The sequence below is a fragment of the Rhagoletis zephyria genome, unplaced genomic scaffold (genome assembly GCF_001687245.7).
Source record: "Rhagoletis zephyria isolate East Lansing unplaced genomic scaffold, Rhagoletis_zephyria_1.1 Rzeph_scaffold_00948, whole genome shotgun sequence".
Taxonomy (NCBI): domain Eukaryota; kingdom Metazoa; phylum Arthropoda; class Insecta; order Diptera; family Tephritidae; genus Rhagoletis; species Rhagoletis zephyria.
Window position 1 is genome coordinate 46026 of NW_016158032.1, and position 26538 is coordinate 72563.

At 39.8% G+C, this 26538-nt stretch overlaps 1 protein-coding gene across 3 annotated transcripts in view; it reads right to left on the reverse strand.

Annotated features, from left to right (window-relative positions):
• Positions 1–26538, reverse strand: part of Tdg (Thymine DNA glycosylase) — an 84434-nt gene that overhangs the window by 21549 nt on the left and 36347 nt on the right. For 2 of the 3 annotated variants that reach the window (XM_017614999.1, XM_017614997.1), the window contains exon 2: positions 12942–16918. In XM_017614999.1, the coding sequence (XP_017470488.1) occupies positions 12942–16810 (3869 nt within the window). In that variant the 5' untranslated portion in view covers positions 16811–16918. The remainder of the gene's footprint in view (positions 1–12941; positions 16919–26538) is intronic. The other variant, XM_017614998.1, reaches the window with a different exon arrangement.

Genomic DNA, 26538 nt, shown 5'->3' on the forward strand with positions numbered 1-26538 from the left:
AAAAATGGATGCAGATCGAACTAGATCTCATCTGTCGAATTAGGAACTGGTTTGGAACTAAAGAAAAGGGGATGCAGAACGAACTAGATCTCATCTGTCGAATTTGGAACTGGTTCGGAACTATAGAAAAAGGGATGCAAAACGAACTAGATCTTATCTGTCGAATTTAGAACTTGTTCGGAACTAGAGCCAAAGGGATGCAACGGGGGACAATTGACACTTCCTAGGACATCGCAATGTTAAATTCGCCAGTCGCTAGCATGCAAAAGAGAATTAACGCGCACTAGTCATGGTTCCAAACGCACTAGAACCGAACCAGTTCCGCACTAGTTCGTTTCCCTACAGGGTTAGCACAAGAACGTCGGGATGATTTGTTTTTATTTCGAGGGCAAATATGACAACGTGCGACGTAGTTATGTGGTTGTTGAGGGGGTGTGGTGGTATACTTGGAATGCCAAGAAGGGAATGAGCTCGCTTCCTCATTTCTCTAGGTAGTCGGAGAATTTTTGATCTGACTTCAATTTGTGGTCGAATTAGCTCCCAAGCGCATTTTTCTATAAAATCACAGCGTCTCAAATTCTTATTGGGATAGTTTGCTTTATATTCACAAAGAGATATTTAGTAAATTGTAAACTATTACCATTGGGAAACGGCGCGTATTCCTTGCAACATTATATTTCTGGCACAATTGGTATACTAGATCTACACCAATTTTGGTGCGATTGTAATTGGTTATCATGATGGGTTTTCTGTGATCATTAGTTTGTTCATCTATTGCATCATCATGGTGCATAGATGATATCAGAACCACTGACCGTTTTTTTTTCGTAACATTTTCTTGGAGACCAAAAATACTTGACTTTTCTTCACGATTCTTCCTGGGCAGAAATTCTCGAGGAACTTCACGTCTATTTTTTCTTACAGTTCCCAAATATGTAAGCTTTTTCTTTAGCAAATTTTTGACCAGCGATAAGCTGCTAAACCAATTGTCATCAGTAATATTGCGATTAGTACCTGCAACTTGCTCTACCAATCGAAGAGTTATCTCTTCCGCGCTATTTCCGAACTTGTATGATCCATCCGGCTGAGTTCCGACATAAGTTTCCAAATTAAAAGTGTAACACGTTTTTGCATCCACCTTTGCGAATGTTTTAATGCCATACTTGGCCGGCTTACTAGGAATGAATTGTTTAAACGCGCAACATCCTCTGAACGCCAATAGCTTTTCATCCACAGTAAGAAACTCACTTCCAATGAAATTACTTTGAAAATTTACCAGAAACACTTCAAAAAGTTCTCTAATAGGCGCCAGCTTATCAATTTCCCTTCTCTGATTTCTTGTATCTATGTTGTCAAACCGCAGACATCTTATTAGAAATCGAAACCGTTTCTCGCTCATTGCTAGGTAGCACGACTCAACCCCGTTTCCTTGGGAATTATCCCAATTTTATGAAGATTTTTTCTAGAGCTTCTTAGAGCTCCAACCAAACACAAAATACCAATGAAAGCGCGAATTTCTGTCTCATCAGTTTCTCTTGCGTCGTGATTTCTTCTGTCTTCTTGAAAGTTACTTCGAACTTTTTGAATATATAAATTTGTAGAAACAGTTGTTATTCTTATAACTGAATCATTCACAAATAAACTCAAGCATTCAATTTCTGTTTCAACATTGCGCGCATTACCTTTTGTACCCGGCAAAAGTTTGATGATATTGTGAGAACGAACACGAACTTGCAAATTGGGTCTGGGTTTCTTCCATTTAGTAACATTATCTTTTCCAAGATAAAAATTTGTGGGATGAGCTTCGCCAGAATAGTTTGAAAATATTTCATCAAGTTCTGATCCTTCTAGTTCATATTCAGTCTCGTGATCACTCTCTTCAGCAGCATCCGCACTCACATCCATATCTACATCAACCTCGGACTCATCTTCTTCATCAACAGGGCTTTCTTCCCCACTCGACAGTTCACAGAGCCATCTCTGCCATACTTCAGGATTGCTGCTCCTTTCCACTCGCCTTTTCTTGGAATCGCACATAATATTATCTGAAGTAAACTGTATTAGCACACTTCTATAAAAAATAATAAGAATAACTTACCTGAATTCATTGCAAAAAGTTAATTTAACATGCAATGCTGCAGCAAGAAAATGTGACGTCGTTAGTCAGGTGGTCTACATATCGCACACCGTCTTCAAAAGAGTCACAACTCAAAATAATACGTTTGCCAGAAAATGCGAAAAACTACTTCTTAGCGCATGATAATCATATGGGCAAGGGCGACTTTACCTTAAGTTTTTTTAACAAACTATAACAAAAATTTGCTCCAGCTTTTGTTGAAAGGTAAATAAAAGCTCTGCGTACATTTTCAGCGCATAATCTCAAAAATACCAAATTTTACCTTGATAGCATTTACAACTGTACGACGAATCCGCACCGAATACACTGATTGACTAAAGAGATTAATTTTCAACAGCTAATAAAAACTCTGGATAATATAAAAATAAATTTAAAGAGTTGCACAAGATTAAAAAGATGTGGTCTACGATCGCAGACCACGTGCCTAATGGAGGGTTAAAGCTCTAGATACCTACATATCGTCGTTTAAAGTACAAAACCGCGTATCAACAAAATGCAAAACCGCGTATCAAGATGATGCAAAACCGCGTATGTGAGTTGCATAAATTGTTTTCTAGAGAGTAAAAATCCTCATATTTCAAAATGGTTCTATTTTTTATAAAGCAATCGAATTTCAGGCTAGTATATTTCAGGACGAAGAGATAAGGGTTGAGCCAAGAGCTTGTGCGTGCAAATGCAATTTTTGGCAGCAAATGTCAGTTACGCGGTTTTGCAGAATGACGATACGCGGTTTTGTACTTTAAACGACGATATGTATGCATATACATATATGTATAATTACACACATAGTCAAAATAGTTATTCGTACAGTGATTGTTTTATAATATTCGCATGTTTTTAATTTTTCGTTAATTTTTCACGAAAATACTGTTCATATTTTAACAAATACCATATCAATGAAATTTTCAAACTTTTTGCAAAACTTAAAAAAAAATTATACAAATTTTCATCAAAATTTTGAATGACAGTTTTCAGAAAAAATTTAGTATGCAGAGTTGTAGCTAATTCTATCTCAGTTAATAAATCGCAAGCTGCAAGTCGCTTTAAATTACCTTTGATTTTTTAGAATTTGTTTCTCAAAGGTGTTACATATTTTCTTCCATGAGCAAAATGTAGTTTTGCGCGGAAGAAAACGTTCAACATCACTGAGAAAAAAAATCTGAAAACACAACGCAATTTTTCTTTAAAAATTGTGAGTAAAAATTTTGAAATATAGATGAAAACTTGTTAAAGTTTTTAAGTTTTGCAAAAAGTTTAAAAACTTAATTCGTATGGTTGTTGTTAAAATATGAACTATATTTTCGTGAAAAATTACCGAATAATGTTTATTATAAACATTGCGAATATTGTGAAACAATCACTGTACGAATAACTATTTTGACTATGTATGCAGTTACATTAGGGCTGCCATAATCCTGAACCCATCGACCAGGATACAAGTGGATATGGTGCCAATATATCCTCATAAGTACAGTTGCTTTGGTTCTGCTATTATAAGCCATGTAGTTTTGTGGCTCAATCCGTAGAGCTGAATAATTGATGGTGATGAAATGCTCAAGTTCTGAATTTTTTTAATCATAAAAGAACACATTTCTCGTGACGGTGACGTACCACCATTAGCAAATGTCCGCATATCCTACAACGCGCTTCATGATAATTTTTGGCATTTGGTATATGCATAACCTGAAGATAATTTAGGTAGCCATTCTAAAAGGCTTACCCAACAAGGACTGAAAAAAGTGCTTCCCTGCATGCTTTCTAGAAAGGTGTTTCCTATTTACAATTAACGCGAATGTACTTAAGTAAATGTTTATATTACTTAGCATTACAAATAAGATTCAATAGGCATTTTAAGTCTAAATGCAACTATTTGATGTGAACCTTAAATAAATTCCTTAAAGAAGTATGATTTTTATGAATTAAGAAAAACTCTAAGGGCCGGTTGCTCGAAGGCTGGTTGACACTAATCATCGGTTAACATCGTAATCGACGTTTTCGACTCCATGTATATAACACGGAGTCGGTAACGTCGATAACGATGTTTAACCAGGGATTAGTGTCAACCAGGCTTTGAGCAACCGGCCCTAAAAGAATTTCTTCAAAAGGCGTCCTACAAAAGCCCTTCTGAAAGCTCGTTTTGAGTAGCGAAGGCAGAAGCCCATCAATTTGTGCCACTCCATACAAAAAATGAAGAGGAAAGGAAAGAAAGGCCTTTTGGATGAGATGTTAGCTCCGTAAATTACCTTATTGGCAGTATTTACATATGTATGACCCCTCAGCCGTGTACCTGATCAGAAACTTGGGCTTTTTTGGTATTTGCCTGAAAAAAATGNGAATGAGCTCGCTTCCTCATTTCTCTAGGTAGTCGGAGAATTTTTGATCTGACTTCAATTTGTGGTCGAATTAGCTCCCAAGCGCATTTTTCTATAAAATCACAGCGTCTCAAATTCTTATTGGGATAGTTTGCTTTATATTCACAAAGAGATATTTAGTAAATTGTAAACTATTACCATTGGGAAACGGCGCGTATTCCTTGCAACATTATATTTCTGGCACAATTGGTATACTAGATCTACACCAATTTTGGTGCGATTGTAATTNGATTTTAACCAAATAAACTAAACAGAAAGAAGTTAAACTCACCAGATATTCAACATGTTAGAAAAATGTTTAGTTATGAATTTGACAGAAAGCTTAACCTTTTTTTCATAGCAAAATCTGTTAACAATTACAGAAGTGTCTGCATTGACCTTCATTAAAAAACTAGGACAATCTAAGTGTAGAAAAGGACACCAGGACTATTTGTCTAAATCAGGACAAATCCTGGAAAACCGGGACGTCTCGCAGCCCTAGGTTACATGCATATTTACTAAGTATGTATGTATGTAAGTATGTCTATTAAGTTTATTGATAAGTTATATAACACTGACAAATTCATGCATTTCAACATTTCACTTAATATTACGTCCAAAATTACTTGTACAAGTGCCCAGTAAAAATATTTATTATCTAGAGGCGAGCGCCCGCTCGTAGGTGCCACCATAATATTGTTACAACCATAGAACTACTTGTTGTCTAAACCTGAAACTTTCCCAAAAATGTCCGCATGTATCTATAATGCTGCATTNGTTTGTTCATCTATTGCATCATCATGGTGCATAGATGATATCAGAACCACTGACCGTTTTTTTTTCGTAACATTTTCTTGGAGACCAAAAATACTTGACTTTTCTTCACGATTCTTCCTGGGCAGAAATTCTCGAGGAACTTCACGTCTATTTTTTCTTACAGTTCCCAAATATGTAAGCTTTTTCTTTAGCAAATTTTTGACCAGCGATAAGCTGCTAAACCAATTGTCATCAGTAATATTGCGATTAGTACCTGCAACTTGCTCTACCAATCGAAGAGTTATCTCTTCCGCGCTATTTCCGAACTTGTATGATCCATCCGGCTGAGTTCCGACATAAGTTTCCAAATTAAAAGTGTAACACGTTTTTGCATCCACCTTTGCGAATGTTTTAATGCCATACTTGGCCGGCTTACTAGGAATGAATTGTTTAAACGCGCAACATCCTCTGAACGCCAATAGCTTTTCATCCACAGTAAGAAACTCACTTCCAATGAAATTACTTTGAAAATTTACCAGAAACACTTCAAAAAGTTCTCTAATAGGCGCCAGCTTATCAATTTCCCTTCTCTGATTTCTTGTATCTATGTTGTCAAACCGCAGACATCTTATTAGAAATCGAAACCGTTTCTCGCTCATTGCTAGGTAGCACGACTCAACCCCGTTTCCTTGGGAATTATCCCAATTTTATGAAGATTTTTTCTAGAGCTTCTTAGAGCTCCAACCAAACACAAAATACCAATGAAAGCGCGAATTTCTGTCTCATCAGTTTCTCTTGCGTCGTGATTTCTTCTGTCTTCTTGAAAGTTACTTCGAACTTTTTGAATATATAAATTTGTAGAAACAGTTGTTATTCTTATAACTGAATCATTCACAAATAAACTCAAGCATTCAATTTCTGTTTCAACATTGCGCGCATTACCTTTTGTACCCGGCAAAAGTTTGATGATATTGTGAGAACGAACACGAACTTGCAAATTGGGTCTGGGTTTCTTCCATTTAGTAACATTATCTTTTCCAAGATAAAAATTTGTGGGATGAGCTTCGCCAGAATAGTTTGAAAATATTTCATCAAGTTCTGATCCTTCTAGTTCATATTCAGTCTCGTGATCACTCTCTTCAGCAGCATCCGCACTCACATCCATATCTACATCAACCTCGGACTCATCTTCTTCATCAACAGGGCTTTCTTCCCCACTCGACAGTTCACAGAGCCATCTCTGCCATACTTCAGGATTGCTGCTCCTTTCCACTCGCCTTTTCTTGGAATCGCACATAATATTATCTGAAGTAAACTGTATTAGCACACTTCTATAAAAAATAATAAGAATAACTTACCTGAATTCATTGCAAAAAGTTAATTTAACATGCAATGCTGCAGCAAGAAAATGTGACGTCGTTAGTCAGGTGGTCTACATATCGCACACCGTCTTCAAAAGAGTCACAACTCAAAATAATACGTTTGCCAGAAAATGCGAAAAACTACTTCTTAGCGCATGATAATCATATGGGCAAGGGCGACTTTACCTTAAGTTTTTTTAACAAACTATAACAAAAATTTGCTCCAGCTTTTGTTGAAAGGTAAATAAAAGCTCTGCGTACATTTTCAGCGCATAATCTCAAAAATACCAAATTTTACCTTGATAGCATTTACAACTGTACGACGAATCCGCACCGAATACACTGATTGACTAAAGAGATTAATTTTCAACAGCTAATAAAAACTCTGGATAATATAAAAATAAATTTAAAGAGTTGCACAAGATTAAAAAGATGTGGTCTACGATCGCAGACCACGTGCCTAATGGAGGGTTAAAGCTCTAGATACCTACATATCGTCGTTTAAAGTACAAAACCGCGTATCAACAAAATGCAAAACCGCGTATCAAGATGATGCAAAACCGCGTATGTGAGTTGCATAAATTGTTTTCTAGAGAGTAAAAATCCTCATATTTCAAAATGGTTCTATTTTTTATAAAGCAATCGAATTTCAGGCTAGTATATTTCAGGACGAAGAGATAAGGGTTGAGCCAAGAGCTTGTGCGTGCAAATGCAATTTTTGGCAGCAAATGTCAGTTACGCGGTTTTGCAGAATGACGATACGCGGTTTTGTACTTTAAACGACGATATGTATGCATATACATATATGTATAATTACACACATAGTCAAAATAGTTATTCGTACAGTGATTGTTTTATAATATTCGCATGTTTTTAATTTTTCGTTAATTTTTCACGAAAATACTGTTCATATTTTAACAAATACCATATAAATGAAATTTTCAAACTTTTTGCAAAACTTAAAAAAAAATTATACAAATTTTCATCAAAATTTTGAATGACAGTTTTCAGAAAAAATTTAGTATGCAGAGTTGTAGCTAATTCTATCTCAGTTAATAAATCGCAAGCTGCAAGTCGCTTTAAATTACCTTTGATTTTTTAGAATTTGTTTCTCAAAGGTGTTACATATTTTCTTCCATGAGCAAAATGTAGTTTTGCGCGGAAGAAAACGTTCAACATCACTGAGAAAAAAAATCTGAAAACACAACGCAATTTTTCTTTAAAAATTGTGAGTAAAAATTTTGAAATATAGATGAAAACTTGTTAAAGTTTTTAAGTTTTGCAAAAAGTTTAAAAACTTAATTCGTATGGTTGTTGTTAAAATATGAACTATATTTTCGTGAAAAATTACCGAATAATGTTTATTATAAACATTGCGAATATTGTGAAACAATCACTGTACGAATAACTATTTTGACTATGTATGCAGTTACATTAGGGCTGCCATAATCCTGAACCCATCGACCAGGATACAAGTGGATATGGTGCCAATATATCCTCATAAGTACAGTTGCTTTGGTTCTGCTATTATAAGCCATGTAGTTTTGTGGCTCAATCCGTAGAGCTGAATAATTGATGGTGATGAAATGCTCAAGTTCTGAATTTTTTTAATCATAAAAGAACACATTTCTCGTGACGGTGACGTACCACCATTAGCAAATGTCCGCATATCCTACAACGCGCTTCATGATAATTTTTGGCATTTGGTATATGCATAACCTGAAGATAATTTAGGTAGCCATTCTAAAAGGCTTACCCAACAAGGACTGAAAAAAGTGCTTCCCTGCATGCTTTCTAGAAAGGTGTTTCCTATTTACAATTAACGCGAATGTACTTAAGTAAATGTTTATATTACTTAGCATTACAAATAAGATTCAATAGGCATTTTAAGTCTAAATGCAACTATTTGATGTGAACCTTAAATAAATTCCTTAAAGAAGTATGATTTTTATGAATTAAGAAAAACTCTAAGGGCCGGTTGCTCGAAGGCTGGTTGACACTAATCATCGGTTAACATCGTAATCGACGTTTTCGACTCCATGTATATAACACGGAGTCGGTAACGTCGATAACGATGTTTAACCAGGGATTAGTGTCAACCAGGCTTTGAGCAACCGGCCCTAAAAGAATTTCTTCAAAAGGCGTCCTACAAAAGCCCTTCTGAAAGCTCGTTTTGAGTAGCGAAGGCAGAAGCCCATCAATTTGTGCCACTCCATACAAAAAATGAAGAGGAAAGGAAAGAAAGGCCTTTTGGATGAGATGTTAGCTCCGTAAATTACCTTATTGGCAGTATTTACATATGTATGACCCCTCAGCCGTGTACCTGATCAGAAACTTGGGCTTTTTTGGTATTTGCCTGAAAAAAATGAGATTTTAACCAAATAAACTAAACAGAAAGAAGTTAAACTCACCAGATATTCAACATGTTAGAAAAATGTTTAGTTATGAATTTGACAGAAAGCTTAACCTTTTTTTCATAGCAAAATCTGTTAACAATTACAGAAGTGTCTGCATTGACCTTCATTAAAAAACTAGGACAATCTAAGTGTAGAAAAGGACACCAGGACTATTTGTCTAAATCAGGACAAATCCTGGAAAACCGGGACGTCTCGCAGCCCTAGGTTACATGCATATTTACTAAGTATGTATGTATGTAAGTATGTCTATTAAGTTTATTGATAAGTTATATAACACTGACAAATTCATGCATTTCAACATTTCACTTAATATTACGTCCAAAATTACTTGTACAAGTGCCCAGTAAAAATATTTATTATCTAGAGGCGAGCGCCCGCTCGTAGGTGCCACCATAATATTGTTACAACCATAGAACTACTTGTTGTCTAAACCTGAAACTTTCCCAAAAATGTCCGCATGTATCTATAATGCTGCATTAAAACAAAAATTTTAAACTTCATAACACAACTTTTGCATTTGTAAAACCCACCTACTTAATTCTTATAAAAATGTTAAAATATCCGCCATTTTGTTTTAAATACGTATTAAGAAGTGCAGTTAGACTCATCTTCTTTAGAATAGTATCTAGTTTATTGTGTAAAAATTGCAAATCAAGCGATACACAAACGTCTGAGATATAGTGAGTTCAAATGAAAATTTCCCAAAAATTTTCCGCAGTGAAAAATCCGGTTTTGTGGCTTCTTCGACATAAAGGCATAAGCAAAAATTTGGTTAAATTAAATATTTTTGAATAAGCTATCGATTACAATAGGTTTGAAATCGGTTCACTTCACTTTAAATTTATGCTTTTTTACGCTGCTTGTTGTTTCCGCTGCTTGTTGTTTTCGCTGTTGTTGTCGCCCAATTTTGCGAGAAAAGAATAACGGACCTGCGCATTGGGCAACCTCTNCCAATGAAATTACTTTGAAAATTTACCAGAAACACTTCAAAAAGTTCTCTAATAGGCGCCAGCTTATCAATTTCCCTTCTCTGATTTCTTGTATCTATGTTGTCAAACCGCAGACATCTTATTAGAAATCGAAACCGTTTCTCGCTCATTGCTAGGTAGCACGACTCAACCCCGTTTCCTTGGGAATTATCCCAATTTTATGAAGATTTTTTCTAGAGCTTCTTAGAGCTCCAACCAAACACAAAATACCAATGAAAGCGCGAATTTCTGTCTCATCAGTTTCTCTTGCGTCGTGATTTCTTCTGTCTTCTTGAAAGTTACTTCGAACTTTTTGAATATATAAATTTGTAGAAACAGTTGTTATTCTTATAACTGAATCATTCACAAATAAACTCAAGCATTCAATTTCTGTTTCAACACTGCGCGCATTACCTTTTGTACCCGGCAAAAGTTTGATGATATTGTGAGAACGAACACGAACTTGCAAATTGGGTCTGGGTTTCTTCCATTTAGTAACATTATCTTTTCCAAGATAAAAATTTGTGGGATGAGCTTCGCCAGAATAGTTTGAAAATATTTCATCAAGTTCTGATCCTTCTAGTTCATATTCAGTCTCGTGATCACTCTCTTCAGCAGCATCCGCACTCACATCCATATCTACATCAACCTCGGACTCATCTTCTTCATCAACAGGGCTTTCTTCCCCACTCGACAGTTCACAGAGCCATCTCTGCCATACTTCAGGATTGCTGCTCCTTTCCACTCGCCTTTTCTTGGAATCGCACATAATATTATCTGAAGTAAACTGTATTAGCACACTTCTATAAAAAATAATAAGAATAACTTACCTGAATTCATTGCAAAAAGTTAATTTAACATGCAATGCTGCAGCAAGAAAATGTGACGTCGTTAGTCAGGTGNTCTACGATAGTTTTGTGCAATTTTAATCTGCCACACATTTCATGGAACATTATTGGCACCGATGTTGTACCAGTTTCATCTAGAGATAGTAACAATGTATTTCTGGAGGAAATGGCGGAACTTTGCCTAAAACATATAAATATATGTCCAGATAAGTTTGGAAAGGTCTAGGATCTGTTCCGAAGTCCTCTATTAATCGGTCTGATCCTCTAGTTTTGCCAGAGGATGCATGCAATCCAGCTCTTGAGTTAAGCTATGAAATCATAAACGAAATTCGTAATAATAAGTTGTATAGTTCAAGTACTAGATATGTTTTTGCGAAAGCTAATTTCAGAAAAATTAACAAAGAACTTTCAAAGTTATCTTGGCCAATATATAGAGATGACGTGAAGCGTAGCGTTGAAACTTTTTATGACAGCAGTCGGTGCTCCTGTAAGGGGCAGAAATATGGGCCGACGCATTGAAAGTGAAAAAATACCGGATTCAAATGTCTTCGGTCTAGCGCAGAGAGGCACTACGCATTGCTTCTGCATACCGTGCAGTGTCCGCGGACGCGGTTCTAGTTATTTCTGGCGTCATGCCAATTGAGCTACTTGCTTACGAGCGAAAAGATATTTACAATCCCAGTGCCGAGATAGGCCGAGCAGCTGCCGCGGCAAGGGCAACAAAACTGGAACGCCAGCACAAAAGGTCGATGGATACACACCCTGATAGCCGACCTTCAAACATGGTTGAAAATACCGCACGGGGACGTCGATTTCTACCTGACGCAATTCCTCACCGGGCATGTTTACTTCCGAGAATATCTTCATAGAATGGGCAGGGTAGACACACCGTTCTGTAACTACTGTGGAAACGTCGAAAATAACGTACACCATCCATTCTTCACTTGCGAGTACTTCTTGACTTCGCGCAGAATGTTGGAAGAAAGATACGGAGACATGACCCCGAACAACGTAATTGGTGTAATGATCTCCAGTGCAGACAAGTGGGAAGCATTTGCTAGATACGTGAAATTCGTGCTCCGCTGCAGACGATAAGATGGATGTCTACTGAGGACACCCGAATCAAACGCCCCTACAAAAGAGCAGCCCTGAGGCTCTAGCATCTGAAGACATGCAGAATTGCGGTGACAGATGCGGGATTCTTTCGCGGGCGGTGGAAGTTTGGGTTTTAGCGCCACCGGCCAGTGCATAATGAATTTCCCTCTCCTACTATCAAAAAAAAAAATAATAAAAATTTTTGTAACAAATTCTTATTCTAGGCGCTGTGAGTTCAAATTCTTATAGATACAGTCAACGCTCTATTATTCTGTTATATCAATTTAATCCTAAACAGATTTTATCATAACTAATCTATGTATTTGTATTTTTTAAAGAGAATCAAGTGTCTTCAATAATCCAAGAAAATTTTTTGGGGGAATTTGAACTGACAAATGGCATCCCTTCTCAGATGGTCTACTTCAAAACTTTTAATTGCTTTGTGAGTAAATTAAGAACGGATTAGGTGCTGGGAAGCGGTTCAAGTTCTTAAACTATTTTCATACATATTACGACATAAATTTATTAGTGGGGATCAAATTACTTCACACAAATCAAGTGCGCTCAGATTCGCCATAGATCTTAGACAGAATTTACAAGGCAAAATTATGTATTTAGTTTCAGCATTATTCCATTTTAAATTACAAATGAGCCGTAAATTACGATAATGTGAACATGCTTCTAGACGGACAAGGTTATTTAGTTAGCCATTCGCAAAGAGATAATGCCGGCATTGTATTGAGAGCGATGAGATGTTGAAGAACCAAACCTCTTTATATATATTAAGAATCTGTCTAACTACTCTGGAGTTTCATTTGTGCTAGATACTATCACTCTGTTCTAAAAGCCATTGATAGCTAACTACCTATGCGTCTATGCACCTATGTATGTACATACCTACCTAATGCGGTGAATATGGGTTTTCGCATTTATTGAAACATGGCAAGTTTTCAATGAAATTCATACATATTTAGATATATAAGCAATGGCTTCTCATACACTACTCACAGTTTATAGACAGCGTGCGGATCTTCTGAGAATTCATCGATTATGAGGTCTTCAATACTGGTGGGTGGCGGACGATGTAATCTTTTCAAGTCTGTTGGTGCATGTTGTGGTTGTTGCTGCTGCTGCTGCTGCTGCAGATTAGGATGTTGTTGCTGCTGTGCTGCTAGTAGTAGCTCTTGCTGTTGATGATGCTGCAGCTGCTGTGTCTGTTGTCGCTGGTAGTGCTGTTGCTGTTGTTGATATTCATGCTCTTGCTGATTGGCTTGATGCTGCAGTTGCTGCTGTAACCGGCTCTGTTCAGCAGTATGATGTAGATATACCATCAAGTGTTGTTGCTGCTGCTCCTCATGGGATCGTTGATGTATGTGATGGTGCTGATGTTGCTCTAATAAATTCTGTTGCCCCTGCTGTTGGCTGCAACGCATCGCTTCCTGCAGTTGTGCTTGCGCATGCAAATTGTGATCATGCAACGAGATATGTTGCAGTACATGTGACGCATCGTTTTGTTGCTGCTGATTAATGGCATTTTGTGCATGCTGCAGTTGTTGCCGTTGCTGATGGTCATGAAGTTGTTGTTGTTGCCGGTGCTGGTGCTGCAACTGGTGACTTAGTTGCCCCTGTATATAATGCTGTACACCTTGATTCAGATGACGTTGTTGCTCACGCTGATGCTGCAGTGCCATTTCCGCGGTATACGCATGCGTCCCGGCCGCAGTCGAGCAAGCAGCTGTCGACTCGGGCGCATCATCGTTTTCGCCTGTTTGACTTTTCAGCCGCTGTGGTTTCTGTTCCTGCAGCTGATGCTCGGCAACCCCATCGTACTTAGCTGCATGCCCATTGCCAGACTGCTGTAAATGTTTTGCTTTGTTTTCGTTGTCACTTTGCCGCAATACCTCCTCTACTTTAAAGCACTGTCCCGATTGAATTGGCAGGCGTGACTCATTTAATGCCACGAGGGCTACTCCCCCGCCGTTACCGTCACTGCTGCCTTCATTGTTGTACCGTCTGTAAGCTTCATTTGTCTGAGCCCAGACACTAGATCCCTTATTGCAATACGTTACAGTTGGTGTTTTGGGCGACTCCGGCGAGGCGTTGAGCTTGTAGCCGCCTGGGGCCGACAAATTTACATTGAATGCCGTTGGAGACGGCACGACATTCTTACCCATTTCACAGCCATCTGCTTTATTCGCATAGGGTTTCGCAGTGCTCAACATCGCTGCTGACGCCGTAGTTTTTTCAGTTGACATCGGTGCTGGCGTTGCTGTTGGGGTTGCAATTAATGACGTTGATGCTATAGCATCACTATTAGGAATCTTATTAGTAACATTTGATGAAACACAACCTTCGGTAACCGTAGTAATAGGAGTAGTAGTGGTAGTAGTATTAGTAAAAATGTTTGTAATTGTAGTTGATCTATTGTCCGCTGCCATTGACTGCCTTGTAGCTGAAAAGGATTCTGCCGAAAAGCAAAGGTTACCGCCGCTGAGCGTAGACATGCCAACGCTTTTGCGATAACTAGGTTGACCGCCATAAAAAGAATGGCCCTTGTCATCTAAAGTACCAACGCCAATTTCGTCACTACCCTCGTTGCCGACGCTTTCCCTCCTACCTATAGTTGTTTCCTCCCGTTGTTCTGCATGCTGAGTGTGTTGGTGCGATTTTCTCGCTATGGCATCCGCATCACTGGCTTTGTCCTTATCATTGGGACTACCACTCTTATCAACTAAGTTGTGACTGTTGATATACTGAAAATCCGGCGGCGATGCTTGTGTAAGTAAATACTCTACATGGCTAGGCTGCGCCACATTTGATTCCGTTGTTGGCGACATCGACGCCAAAGACGCTGCTAAATGCGCTCTAATGGCATATGCTGTACCACCACAATTTCCACGTTGTTCATCGTAAAGAATCTGGAGGCGCGCGCTTTCTTCAACATCAAACGTACTGCGCCTATACCCTTGCTTGCTGTTGAAACTGACTCTCTTGGCATCATTATGATCGTTGTTGTTGTTGTGCCCATCTGCTCCGTCTCTGGCATTACATAACCGGCTTTCCGACGCGATTTCGTTCTGCACTGTGTTAGTGCTGTTATACTCGTCGACAGCTTTACCTTTAGCCGTTGCAGAGTTTTCACAGCTCATGTTTTCTGTTTCGAAGGGATAATTCTGACCACGAAGCGCTATACGAATTGGTGCCGCTAAGGGGGGTTCGCCTGGTACGTAAGGTGTTTGCGTTGTGGAAGCACCCGAAGGTCCGCCTGCCACAAAACCCGGTTCCACGGCATTACCCGACGGTGTCGTTTCGTCACAGCTAGCAAGCGGCGATGTACTCTGTCGACGGATTCGCTGTTGGCGACGAGACAGTTTTGCTTCACTGGTGGACGGTGCATTCCCTTCCCATGCTGCACTGTTTCGTGGTTTTGTCGTTGACTCGCTCTTCGCTGTTGCATGCATGCCGCCACTGTCAGATTCGCCGCCGTAAAATCTGTTTTCTGCATCAATTTTTTCCCCATCTTCAATATCGGACGCATGGTGTGTAGGCGTGGATGTGCCAGATGCATTGGTTAATGTTGGTGAGCGCGCCTGCTCAGGTATTGTCATGTTGCTAGCATCGATGGAGTTTTCCAGGGTATTACAGTTACTCTTGCTTAGCGCACCGTTTTCGTTGTTCTCAACTGCCCGTTCATCCTGCTCATCATTAACAATGTGGTCGGCGTTGACATCCTCATCATTGCCGCCGAACTCGTTTTCATCTTCAACGTTTTCGACATCATCGTTGCCATCACTTAAATCGGAGCTAGAAAAATCTTGCATCTTTGAAATTCGCTGATCTGTTTGCTTTTGTAACTTTGCGCCTATTGTTGCGCGTTCACCTTTCTTTCGGTAAGAATCGGTAGTCAGCATACGCTTGCGACTCGTAATGCTGAATCGTTTCTCAATTTCCGCCGCCGGCGTCTCTTGTCTGGCGTCAGAAAGTGAAGAGCGCAGTGTTTTCGTGGAATGCACCTCACCTTCGCTGCTGCTGCCGGGACTGCTCTGATTGCCTCTGCTGTTGCTTCCGTCACATTTGGCAGATTGATCGACAATAGCTCTCGATTTATTTGGCAAAACTGCCGCTATATCACTTAGGCGTGCCTGTTGCTCGATTTGCTGTTGCTGGAGCTCTTGTTGTTGGAGCAGCTGCTGCTGTTGCTGTTTTTGACGAGTTGTGCGTGTACACTCTTCGTCAGATAAATAGCGTTTACGTTTTCGATCTCGTTCACTGGTATCCATTTTGCTGCTAGTATTGCCTATCGTGTTGCTCTTGCCGGCTTGGTTGCTGTTGACGCTGGCGTGAGTGTTACTACTACTAGGATTGTCGCTGCTGACGCATAATGCATTACCAATGCCGCCGCCGTGGGATGTAACGGATTCTTCCGCAGAAACTTCGCCGCAATTGGTGTCTTGCAAATTCTTTGCAAATGTATTATTTTCCGGGAGATGCAAGGTAACGTCGTGTTGGCTCATTTCGTGTGCTACCTCAAATGCTCTTAATGCGAACGTGGCTGTCACTGGGTAGGGCTTTTCGGGAATCTCAGCTTTGTTTAGATTTGCTTTACTTGTTATTGTGTTATTGTTGTTTACATTGTCGCAATTGTATTTTTTTGAATGCGAAATGTGTTTGATATTGTTTGAGTTTGAAGACGTGGGCTTTTGATAATGGCTGCTACTTCTGCATTCGGCAAGAATTGGGGTGAGATGCTTGTTTCTATTTCTGTTTTTATGGTTTCTATTTTTTCTGCTATTTTCGTTGATAGATCTAATTTCGTTGAATGCATTGAGTGTGGCTAATGTTGAAATCGTCTCACGATACAGTGCTACCACATGCATATTTTCCTCTTGTAGCGAGTTGCAATCCTGACAATGGGTTTACGTTCCGGTTTTCAAACCAAAATCGGTCCACTGAAATGAATTACCAAGTATTTAGACGCGTTCCACCTAGCGATAAGGATACAAGAGGGGTAAGTTTATCTAAATACTTATTATAAACATAGGAATATATATCCGAAATAACTGAAAGACCAAAACAAAATGTATAAAGCTATTGGCAGATAAAAATACCACGTTTGGAAACATTATATTTTTCTATTGTTAATTCATTCTTTATTATCAATCCTGGTGTGAAATCGTCACAGTCATGAACGCATCCTCAATCGGATGAAAACAAATTACGAGACTTGAAAGTTGAAAACCGAAATGAGATTATTATAGCGCACAATAATGCTTTAGTTGTATATTTGGGAGCAATACTTATCGCATGCATTCTTCAAAAGCGTACTTAGTTAAAACATGTGATTTTTATATTAAATTTCTGGTGCTGTTGTAGTCCGTTCCGTCAATACTAAGCAGCACTCTATCAAAAATGAGAGTGGGCCATATCACATTATGAGGTGGGTTTTATCGAAGGCTGAGGTAGCTCAGCCGCTCCAGGGTTGAGTGGAGGTCCCACTAACCCCCACTGAATAAAATAAACACAGTAGTTAAATATAGCGAACACAACCACACACACACGCGGCCGTTCGGCCAGGCTGCCGGTACCCTGACGTCCACGAAGAGAGGGGAGAGAGAGAGAGCGACTAACTGGTCGGCGGTCGGCGTCGTGGCTCAGAGAGCGGAGACTGTCTAGTGGCTAGTGACGGTGGCGGTGATGTTGAGAGCGGTGATGGTTCGGTGAATAATGACAGTGAGAGCGGTAGCGAGCGTGATGATGGTAAATGCCCACAGCACGGGTACTGCAGCCAATGAGAGCGACGATGCTGATGGTGATGGCAGTAGCAGTCCCTTTAGTAGTGACGGCCCTGCAGTGATGTTGACGGTGGCCCAAATAGTGGTGAGGGCGGTAGCGACCTCCCGTAGTGAGAGCAGTATTGGCGGTCCTAGTTTTAACAACGGGCCTCTGATGAGTAACGGCGGTGACAGCGGCCCTGGATGGCGATGATGTCAGCGGTAGACAGTAAGTAGCGGTCCTCGGTAGCGGTTTGGCCTAGGGGCGGCAATGATATTGGCGGCCCAATGGTGAGGAAGGCGGCAGTCCGGCCCTAATGATGCACGACGGTGACAACGGCCCTGGATGGCGATGATAATGCTAGCGGCCCTGAAAGGTGGCGGCTCTTGGTGTTGCGTTCGGCCTGGGGCGGCAATGATATTGGCGGCCCAATGGTGAGGAAGGCGGCAGTCCGGCCCTAATGATGCACGACGGCGACAACGGCCCTGGATGGCGATGATGTTGCTAGCGGCCCTCGTTAATGATAGTCGGTGGTGGTTCCTTGCTGTATTCTTGGCCCAGGGCGGCACTTAATATTGGCGGTCCGAAATGGTCACGGAGGTCACCTACGGAAGCTACGGAAGCTGGTCGTCAATATGTTCTCACAAACCACCAACCTGTCCCGTAGGCAGAGCCAGGGGCGCTCGAGGTTACACGGCCTAATCCGTCCCGATGCGCTCCGTGCCTACCTACGGCAGCTTGGCCAGTCTGTATTCCCCATGTGCAGAGCCAGGGGCGCTCGAGGTTACACGGCCTAAGCCGTCCCGATGCGCCCCGTGCTTACCCATTGGGGTGAGACGGTACGTATTCAATCGTGGTGGCTTGACATTGTGGGGCGGTGTTATCCACCGCACAATGCCCGCTCGCCACGCGGTATCTAAGTGGGCAGGAGAGTTCGTCTCCTGTCCACTGAGACCGTTTATTAAAATAATGGGTTTGGGGGTCTGTGCGAGGGGTATTCCCCCTTTCACAGGCCCCCCTCAACCTCTCGGCCTTGCCCGCAGGACAAGCCAGGGCGCTCGAGGTTACACGGCCTAAGCCGTCCCGATGCGCTCCGTGCTTACCTACGGAAGCTGGTGCTGGCTGAGTTGGCGTTAATCAACTTAAGTCGGTTGTTGGATAAGCAGGTTGAGAAGCGAATGAAGATCGTGATTTTTGGCATGTTTGAGCAACGAATTCTCGCTGAGTATTGGTGTGTATGAATGCTTTGCACTTTTGCGTGCTTCCCTTTGGTTGTTCATACGTATGGGTGTATGTATGTATGGTTGTATGTATGCATGTAGATCTGTATGTATGTATATAAATATGTAGCGTATGTATGGCTGGATGTGGATATGTATGTACGTATGTATGTACTTGTGGGTTTTATGTATGCATGTACGTATGTCTGTCAGTGTAGCGTAGGGGAGCTACGTTACAACATTGTTTCTCAGATTGAAATATATTTGTCATTAGCGAGTTTAATTAAGATATCTTTCTTGAAACATAGGGCCCCTTAATCTACCCGAAGCCCGTGAGGCAGTCGCTACTCAAAATGTGACTCAGAAGACTCCTGGCGGAGTTCTTTATACTTTTTCTTGAGACAAATATCTTCAACTTAACGTACACGATGTAGAGAAGAAATTTGCGGTTCGTCATGAAAGTTTTTACTATTTTAAAAGCCTTAGGAGCAACCTTCCAAGCTGCTCATTGGCTTAGTACTACATGGACTCCCACGCGGTCAAAGGCTTTCTCGAAATCAGTGGCCAGGATAGTGGCGTGATTTTTGGTGGAGAGGGCGTCAGACACATTGTGTTGGAGTTGAATTAGTGGATCACAAATTTTTGTTTGTAACGAACCATGTACTTACTTAGACATGATAGCAAGGAAATGGGTCTATAAGAAGAAATCAGGTTGGATGCTTTTTTGGTTTAATAGCTGGAACAATGGTCGCTATATGCCAGTTATGTGGGTATGATCCTTGACGATTGTGTTGTACAGGCAAAGTAATCTTTGTTTAGCGGCCGTAGGTAAGTTTGCAAGCATCGGGTAGGATATCCTATCGATGGCTGGTGCTTTAACTTTAGTGTGTTGTAGAGCGGATTTTAGTTCACAGAAAGTAATTTCACCGTCTAAAATTTTTGCTGCTGCCGAGAGATTTTCCAGGGCGTAGGTTGTAGAAATCCAACACAGTTTTTCAGTGATGTATTCTGCAGAAAAATAACTATACTCAGAGTATACCGACCAAAGTTGGGTGAAGGCTACGGCAATATCTTCGGAGTTAGTAAGTAAAATATGGTTTGTTTGGATCACTTTCAAGGGCTTGCGAGGCGCGCCAGTTAAGAGGTTAATGTCTGACCAGCTCTTTTTGGTGATCGAGGAAGGAGAGATTTTAGTAGTGAAAGTTTCAGAACCTTTCGTTTTAGCTACCTTCACAGCTCTTTTAAAAAGAGCGTTGTATTTTTTATAGTTCTTAAGGTAATTCTCAGACATTGAGCTCTTGAAAGTTTTCCAGTACTCAGTTTTTTGATCACGCATTTGTTGAAGGTCTTTGTTCCACCAGATAGGAATGTCTTTCGAAAAACTGTGTTTTCGCTGCAGAACGAAGAATTTTTGTGAACGAAGATGTTTCTTTGTTAATGTCGATTAGGGAAACGCCTATGCTTTTTAACCGACTTAACAAAAAGAAGAAGGTTATCAATTCATCGGAATATTTTTTTTTTTTATGTATGTTACCGCATAACTTTGGACCACGTCAACTGATTTCTATAATTCTTTTTTTTTAAGGAAAGGTGTTACGTCACAGGTGGTCGCATACTAATTTGGTTGAAGATTTCAATCATCATTCATTGGATCATGAAGAAATTACCGATTATCTTAAATTTGTATATTAGAATTGAAGTCGGTTTTGTTTTTTGCTTAAAAATTACTTGTTATAATTTCTCTTTGAAACACGTCCCAGTTTCCGCGTGAAGTTATAAATTTGGCGAGATGCTTACATTTACCAAAGTGGAAATTTGTTCGAAGGGAGATTGATATGGGAAAATGGTCACTACCTCTGAGAATAGATGAGACTTCCCAATTAATTCTGGGTGAAAGCTGGGGAGAGGATAGGGAAAGGTCAACGCTTGTAAGGGAAGAATGGGTAGACAAATGTGTGGGGGTGCTATTATTACCTAGGATCAGATTGTTGTTTAAGATGAAATCGGCAATTAATAGACCCCTTGTATTTGACTTGTGCAAGCCCCATAGTGGGCGTTGAAGTCCCCTGTCCACAGAACATGTGATCCGAGTTGGGGAAATAAATCGTTTAAATCGGTTTCATTAAAAGCTCGTGAAGGGGGTATATAAGTATTTGCGATGCAAAAAATAAAATTGAACTTTAATTTTTAGCGCTGTTGTAGATAGCGTTGAATTTAAATCAAAACCTTCTTGTGGTATGAAATTTTTTATAAGTTTCCAACCGCCTTGTTTTTTGGTTTGAATGTGTTGTAAATTCAAAAAATAACAACTGTACTGCTTGGGATAGTAAATGTTGTTGTTGAGAGTTGATGGAATATGTGTTTCTTGAATGCAAATTACATCTGGGCTTTGCTTTTTTATAAGAAGTAAGAGTTCATCGTAATTGTTATTGTACCCGTTTATGTTCCATTGAACAATTTTTAGCGACATTATATGTCAGAGAGAAAAAACAGATGCTTGTATGTACATATGTATGGTTGTTTAGGTGTTATGTGTGATTACATTACATCTTCGGACGTAGTTAGTTCGTGAGTGCCGGGAAGTATCTTTGAAAGAGAGTGAAGAGGTTGAAAAGGTGGTTGCCATTGAGAATTTTGAGAAAGTCGTAAAAAAGAGATAATTGACGAAAAAAAGGCGCCCCATATTACTTTTGTTTTTCTAGTAAAAAATTTTGCTAGTAAAAAATTAAATCTGAGATCCAAAGTAAAAATCAAATTTACAATTATTATAAAGTCTTTTCGCTGCTACACCTTTATTAATAGTACTTCAGAAAGCGTCAAATATATTTCAGAAATCATAAAATATACCTCAGATTAGTCAAACGTACTTCAGAAACCGTTAAGTGGACTTCAGATTTCAATTGTACTTCGGAAACCGTAAAATGTACTTCAGAAAGTGGGAAATGAACTTGTTGTACATGATGTACATAACGTACAGTATCTAAAGTTTTTGAAGAAAGTTTACAAATAGCTGAAGTACATTTTTCGGTTTCTGAAGTACAATTTACAAATCTTAAGTACATTTTATGGTTTCTGAAATACAAGTGACTAATCTGATGTACATTTTTCGGTTTCTGAAGTACAATTTACGAATCTGAAGTACACTTTATGGTTTCTGAAGTACAATTGACTAATCTGAAGTATATTTTATTGTTTCTGAAGTACAATTGACTAATCTGAAGTACATTTTAAAAAATCTCTGAAAAGGGGGCAAAGGTCGCACATAATTTTGGAAAAGGGTATTGGCGCCTAAAAAGGGTCAAATTGTCCATTTAGTCGCAGAACGGCAACACTGGTGGGAATTGGAAGTAGGAAGACAGAGAGTGCCGTGGGGTCGTTTGAGAATACGGTGAGATTGTTTGAGAGTATGGCTTGTTTTGGGAGAAAGGTGTGCTAGTATTAAACATGTTGTTTGTAGCGATTTCTTTGAATGCAGTGAGTCCAAATGAGATATCAGAGTTTGTAGAGTGGAGAGGGAGACTGCTTGTGTTTGTTTTTGGTGTTGTTAACAGTGTTGGTACGGACAAATTGTTTTCCTACCAAAAGTTCCTACCAAAATCAACCAAAACCAACCAAAATTTTATTTAAGTTTTTAATGTTTTGTTTTAATGTCAAGTTTATTACAAATGTAGATAACATAACATTTAAAAAATCTAAAACACAGCTAGTACAATAAAAACAAATTAACTGCGTATAACAATTCATTTTACTGTGAAGATTTACGCAAATGTATGTCTCTTTACACATACATATTATTATTATTATTAATATTACGTCGGGGATACACGCGCTGTGACCTAAGATGATCTTTTGTGCTTAACCCTAATTCTAATCACTCCAAACTTATTCTCTTTGAGAAGTTAGTTAGAGTATCAGTCTGCTATTTATGATACGCGGGCAGTCACATAGAATATGCTCTGGGGTTTCCTCCACCAGCTCACAAAAGGGACCATGCAAGTACATTTGGGCTCCACGCTTTGCGAGACAGTCAGCTTTCGTTGCCTTCAAACCCTTCAAGTCCTGAAACCCACCACAGCGTTATTGTGAGGTTCCGAGGGGTTTAAACAAGTTTTACAGCTGACCACACGCTGGCGCAGCTTTCAGGAGCTAAATTGTTTTCTAAATTTGATGCTAATTCTGGATTTTGGCAGATCAAATTAACACATCGTTCACAGCAATTGACTACGTTTTTAACACCATACGGGAGATATTGTTTCCTAAGGCTCCCCTTTGGTATATTCTCCGCTCCGGAAATATACCAAAAGCGCATGCAAGCCATATTACAGGATATACCAGGAACAGTTTGCCAGATGGATGACATCCTCATATTCGGTCCGAATGCAGAACAACACGATGCTACTTTGCGGCAAGTACTAAAGAGGCTTGAAGATAATGGAGTTACTCTTAATAAGGAGAAATGTGAGTTCGGAATCACAGCTATAAAGTTCTTGGGACACCGCATCGACGCTTATGGGATTCATCCTAGCGATTCAAAGGTTAGAGCAATCGAAAATTACCCAAAGCCACGAAACATTACTGAACTAAAAAGGTTCCTAGGTGTGGTAAATTTGTTGGGGAAATTTGATCCCTACCTTTCTGACTTAAGCAAACCGCTTAACGAACTGTTGCACAAACAGGTAGTATTTCAATGGGAATGCTCCCAAGACACCTCATTCAAGAAATTGAAGGCAGCATTGACTAATGCTCCGGTTCTTAAATTATACGACCCAAAACACAAAACCATCTTGTCATGCGACGCATCATCCTACGGTTTAGGAGAAGTACTCCTACAGGTCGACGAAGAAGATATTCTTCGACCCGTGGCTTATGTATCCAGGACCCTTACCCAGGCAGAACAAGGATACGCGCAGATTGAAAAAGAAGCCCTGGCAATAACATGGGCAGCGTGTCAAAAATTTCCAGAGCTTCTCATTGGCATCGAATTTAGTATTGAAACCGACCACAAACCGTTGATCGCAATTTCCTCTACCAAGAATCTGGATGAGCTCACTCCGCGCCTTCAAAGGTTAAGGATGAAGATGATGAGGTATGTCTTTGATATTTATTACACAGCAGGTAAATTTTTAGTCGCAGCAGATGCACTATCTCGATGGCCTCTTCAGGAAGAAGAAGATGCAAATATCGACAGTGACAAGGATCTGTGCACCTTTGTTAACACAATAACCAGCAGCTTGCCAGTGTCTCAAGCGAAATTGGATATCATCAAGAAATCTCAAAATCAGGATCCAGTTTTATCAAAAGTGCTTAAATTCTGTATAAACGGTTGGCCAGATAGACACAAAATTGAGCCGGAGGTTCGTGAGTTCTACAACGATCGATACAATTTGTCAATAAACAATGAGATTTTAATGCACGGATGTCGAATAGTTATTCCGGCAAAGTTACGCCAAGACACATTAGAGCGGATTCATGCCGGCCACATGGGCATTTTAAAATGTAAAGCTAGAACCAAACAGTCAGTTTGGTGGCCAGGTTGTTCAAAAGATGTTGAAGATTATATAAAAAAATGTGCGATATGCATACAAAATGTCGTACCGAAACACGAAAGCGGCATAATGTCTGAAATGCCGGAACGTCCATAGCAAATCGTAGGAGTTGATCTATTTTACCACAGTTCAAATTACTATTTAATAGCGAGCGATTACTTTTCGCGATACCCTGAAATAGCTCGCCTGGAAAACCAAACGACAAACTGTATAATCAACCACATGAAATCATTTTTTTGCAGACATGGAATCCCAGAAATCGTGAGATCAGACAATGGGCCACAATTCCAAGCCTTAAATTTTTCTGAGTTTGGGAAATTCGCTAAGAAATGGGGATTTAAGCACATCACATCATCACCTCGTTATCCTCAAAGCAACGGATTCATTGAAGCCGCAGTAAAGAACATAAAATCGCTGTTGAAGAAGAACCAAGATCCGCATTTAGCCCTTTTGGAATATAGGTCGACCCCGTTGGCAAATGGCTTATCACCCGCCGAGCTTCTAATGGGTAGAAAAATACGCACCACCTTGCCGATTGTTGATGAACAGCTTCGACCGAACTTTGATCTGAAAGCTACGATAACGAAAGAGCAAGAAATAAAAACAAAGCAAGCCTTAAACTACAACAGAAGGCATGGCATAATACACAGAGAACCGTTTACAAAAGGCGACGTTGTTTGGATTCGGGATTTGAGTCTATGGGGAAAAATAGTAAAATCTGCGGATACCCCAAGGTCATATATAGTTTCCACAGATAGAGGAGAGTTTCGTCGAACGTCTTTTCATCATACTCCCACAGGTAGGAAGGAGATACCCTATGTTCCCGGCGAAGTTCAAGATGTGCAAATGACTACACCTGCACCACCCCCAGGTTCTCCGCGCCCGGACTCGAAAGCGGCAACTGCGGAAGTAGTAACAGAAGGCGACAAGGCCCCAAGTATCCCTCGATACGTAACAACAACAAAATCAGGGCGAATAATAAAGCAACCTGATAGGTACAAGCCGAATGATTAGAACTTTTCTTACCCATAATAGATTTAGCTATATTTGTTTATATGTATGCATAACACTGAATTATTGAATATACATATATAAAATTAACAACGCACTATTACATATGCACAGACATCGAACACTGAATTATTAACTATACTGAATTAACTATATAATAAATATATAATGTAACAACGCTCAGAGGGGAGATGTTCGGTATATATACATAGGTATGTATGTACGTACAATAGCTATCGTACGTCCCTTCCTTGCATACACATGTACAGTAGTTATCATGCATTCCTCTACCTACGATTCTTATATTACATTTTATGTATAGCTGACTGGTGTATAGCTTGAAATAAAGTTAGTTATGAAACAGAACTCAACATGCGCGTTTGATTATTCGTGGGTACACTACAATTCCAAGTTCCGCCGTTTTAAAAGACCTGACCTTGCTGACTATCCGACATAATATTTAATTTGGCCCCATTTGTCCTTCTACACAGACTTCGATTGCGAAGACTTTCGCCTGGAATATAGTTGGGTATGTGTAAATTGGCAGCCTTTCTGGAATTTTGATCAAAATACGCTTTCCGCAGTACTCTCGTCGTCCATCTTTGATCCGTCGGAATACCATGCTTGGGACCTTTCGTCAATCATAGTAATTATCACTTCACAGTAGTCCCTTTCAGGAATTCTAAAGGAGGAATTCCTATAATGACACCAAGAGCATCCGTTGGACAGGTGCCCATAGCTCCTGTAATGGCCACTCGAACCAGTCGGAGCAGCTTGCTTAAAATGGAGCCCGCCTTTACTTGCATAGCTTTTGGTCACCAGAACAGTGCCGCATACATATGTGACAACGGGTCTTACTAACATATTAAAAGACCAATAGGTTAGTTTTGGTGATATTTCTCAAGTCTTACAATGAAGTCTCTGTCAGGTGGACAATGCTGCGCTACACCGGTGAAATATTCGTGTAAACAAGGTTGCTAAAACGTTTGGAAATACATATTTTATATTTTATATTTTTCGCAAGTAACTATTATCGCCGCTGAGCCTACCAAAATC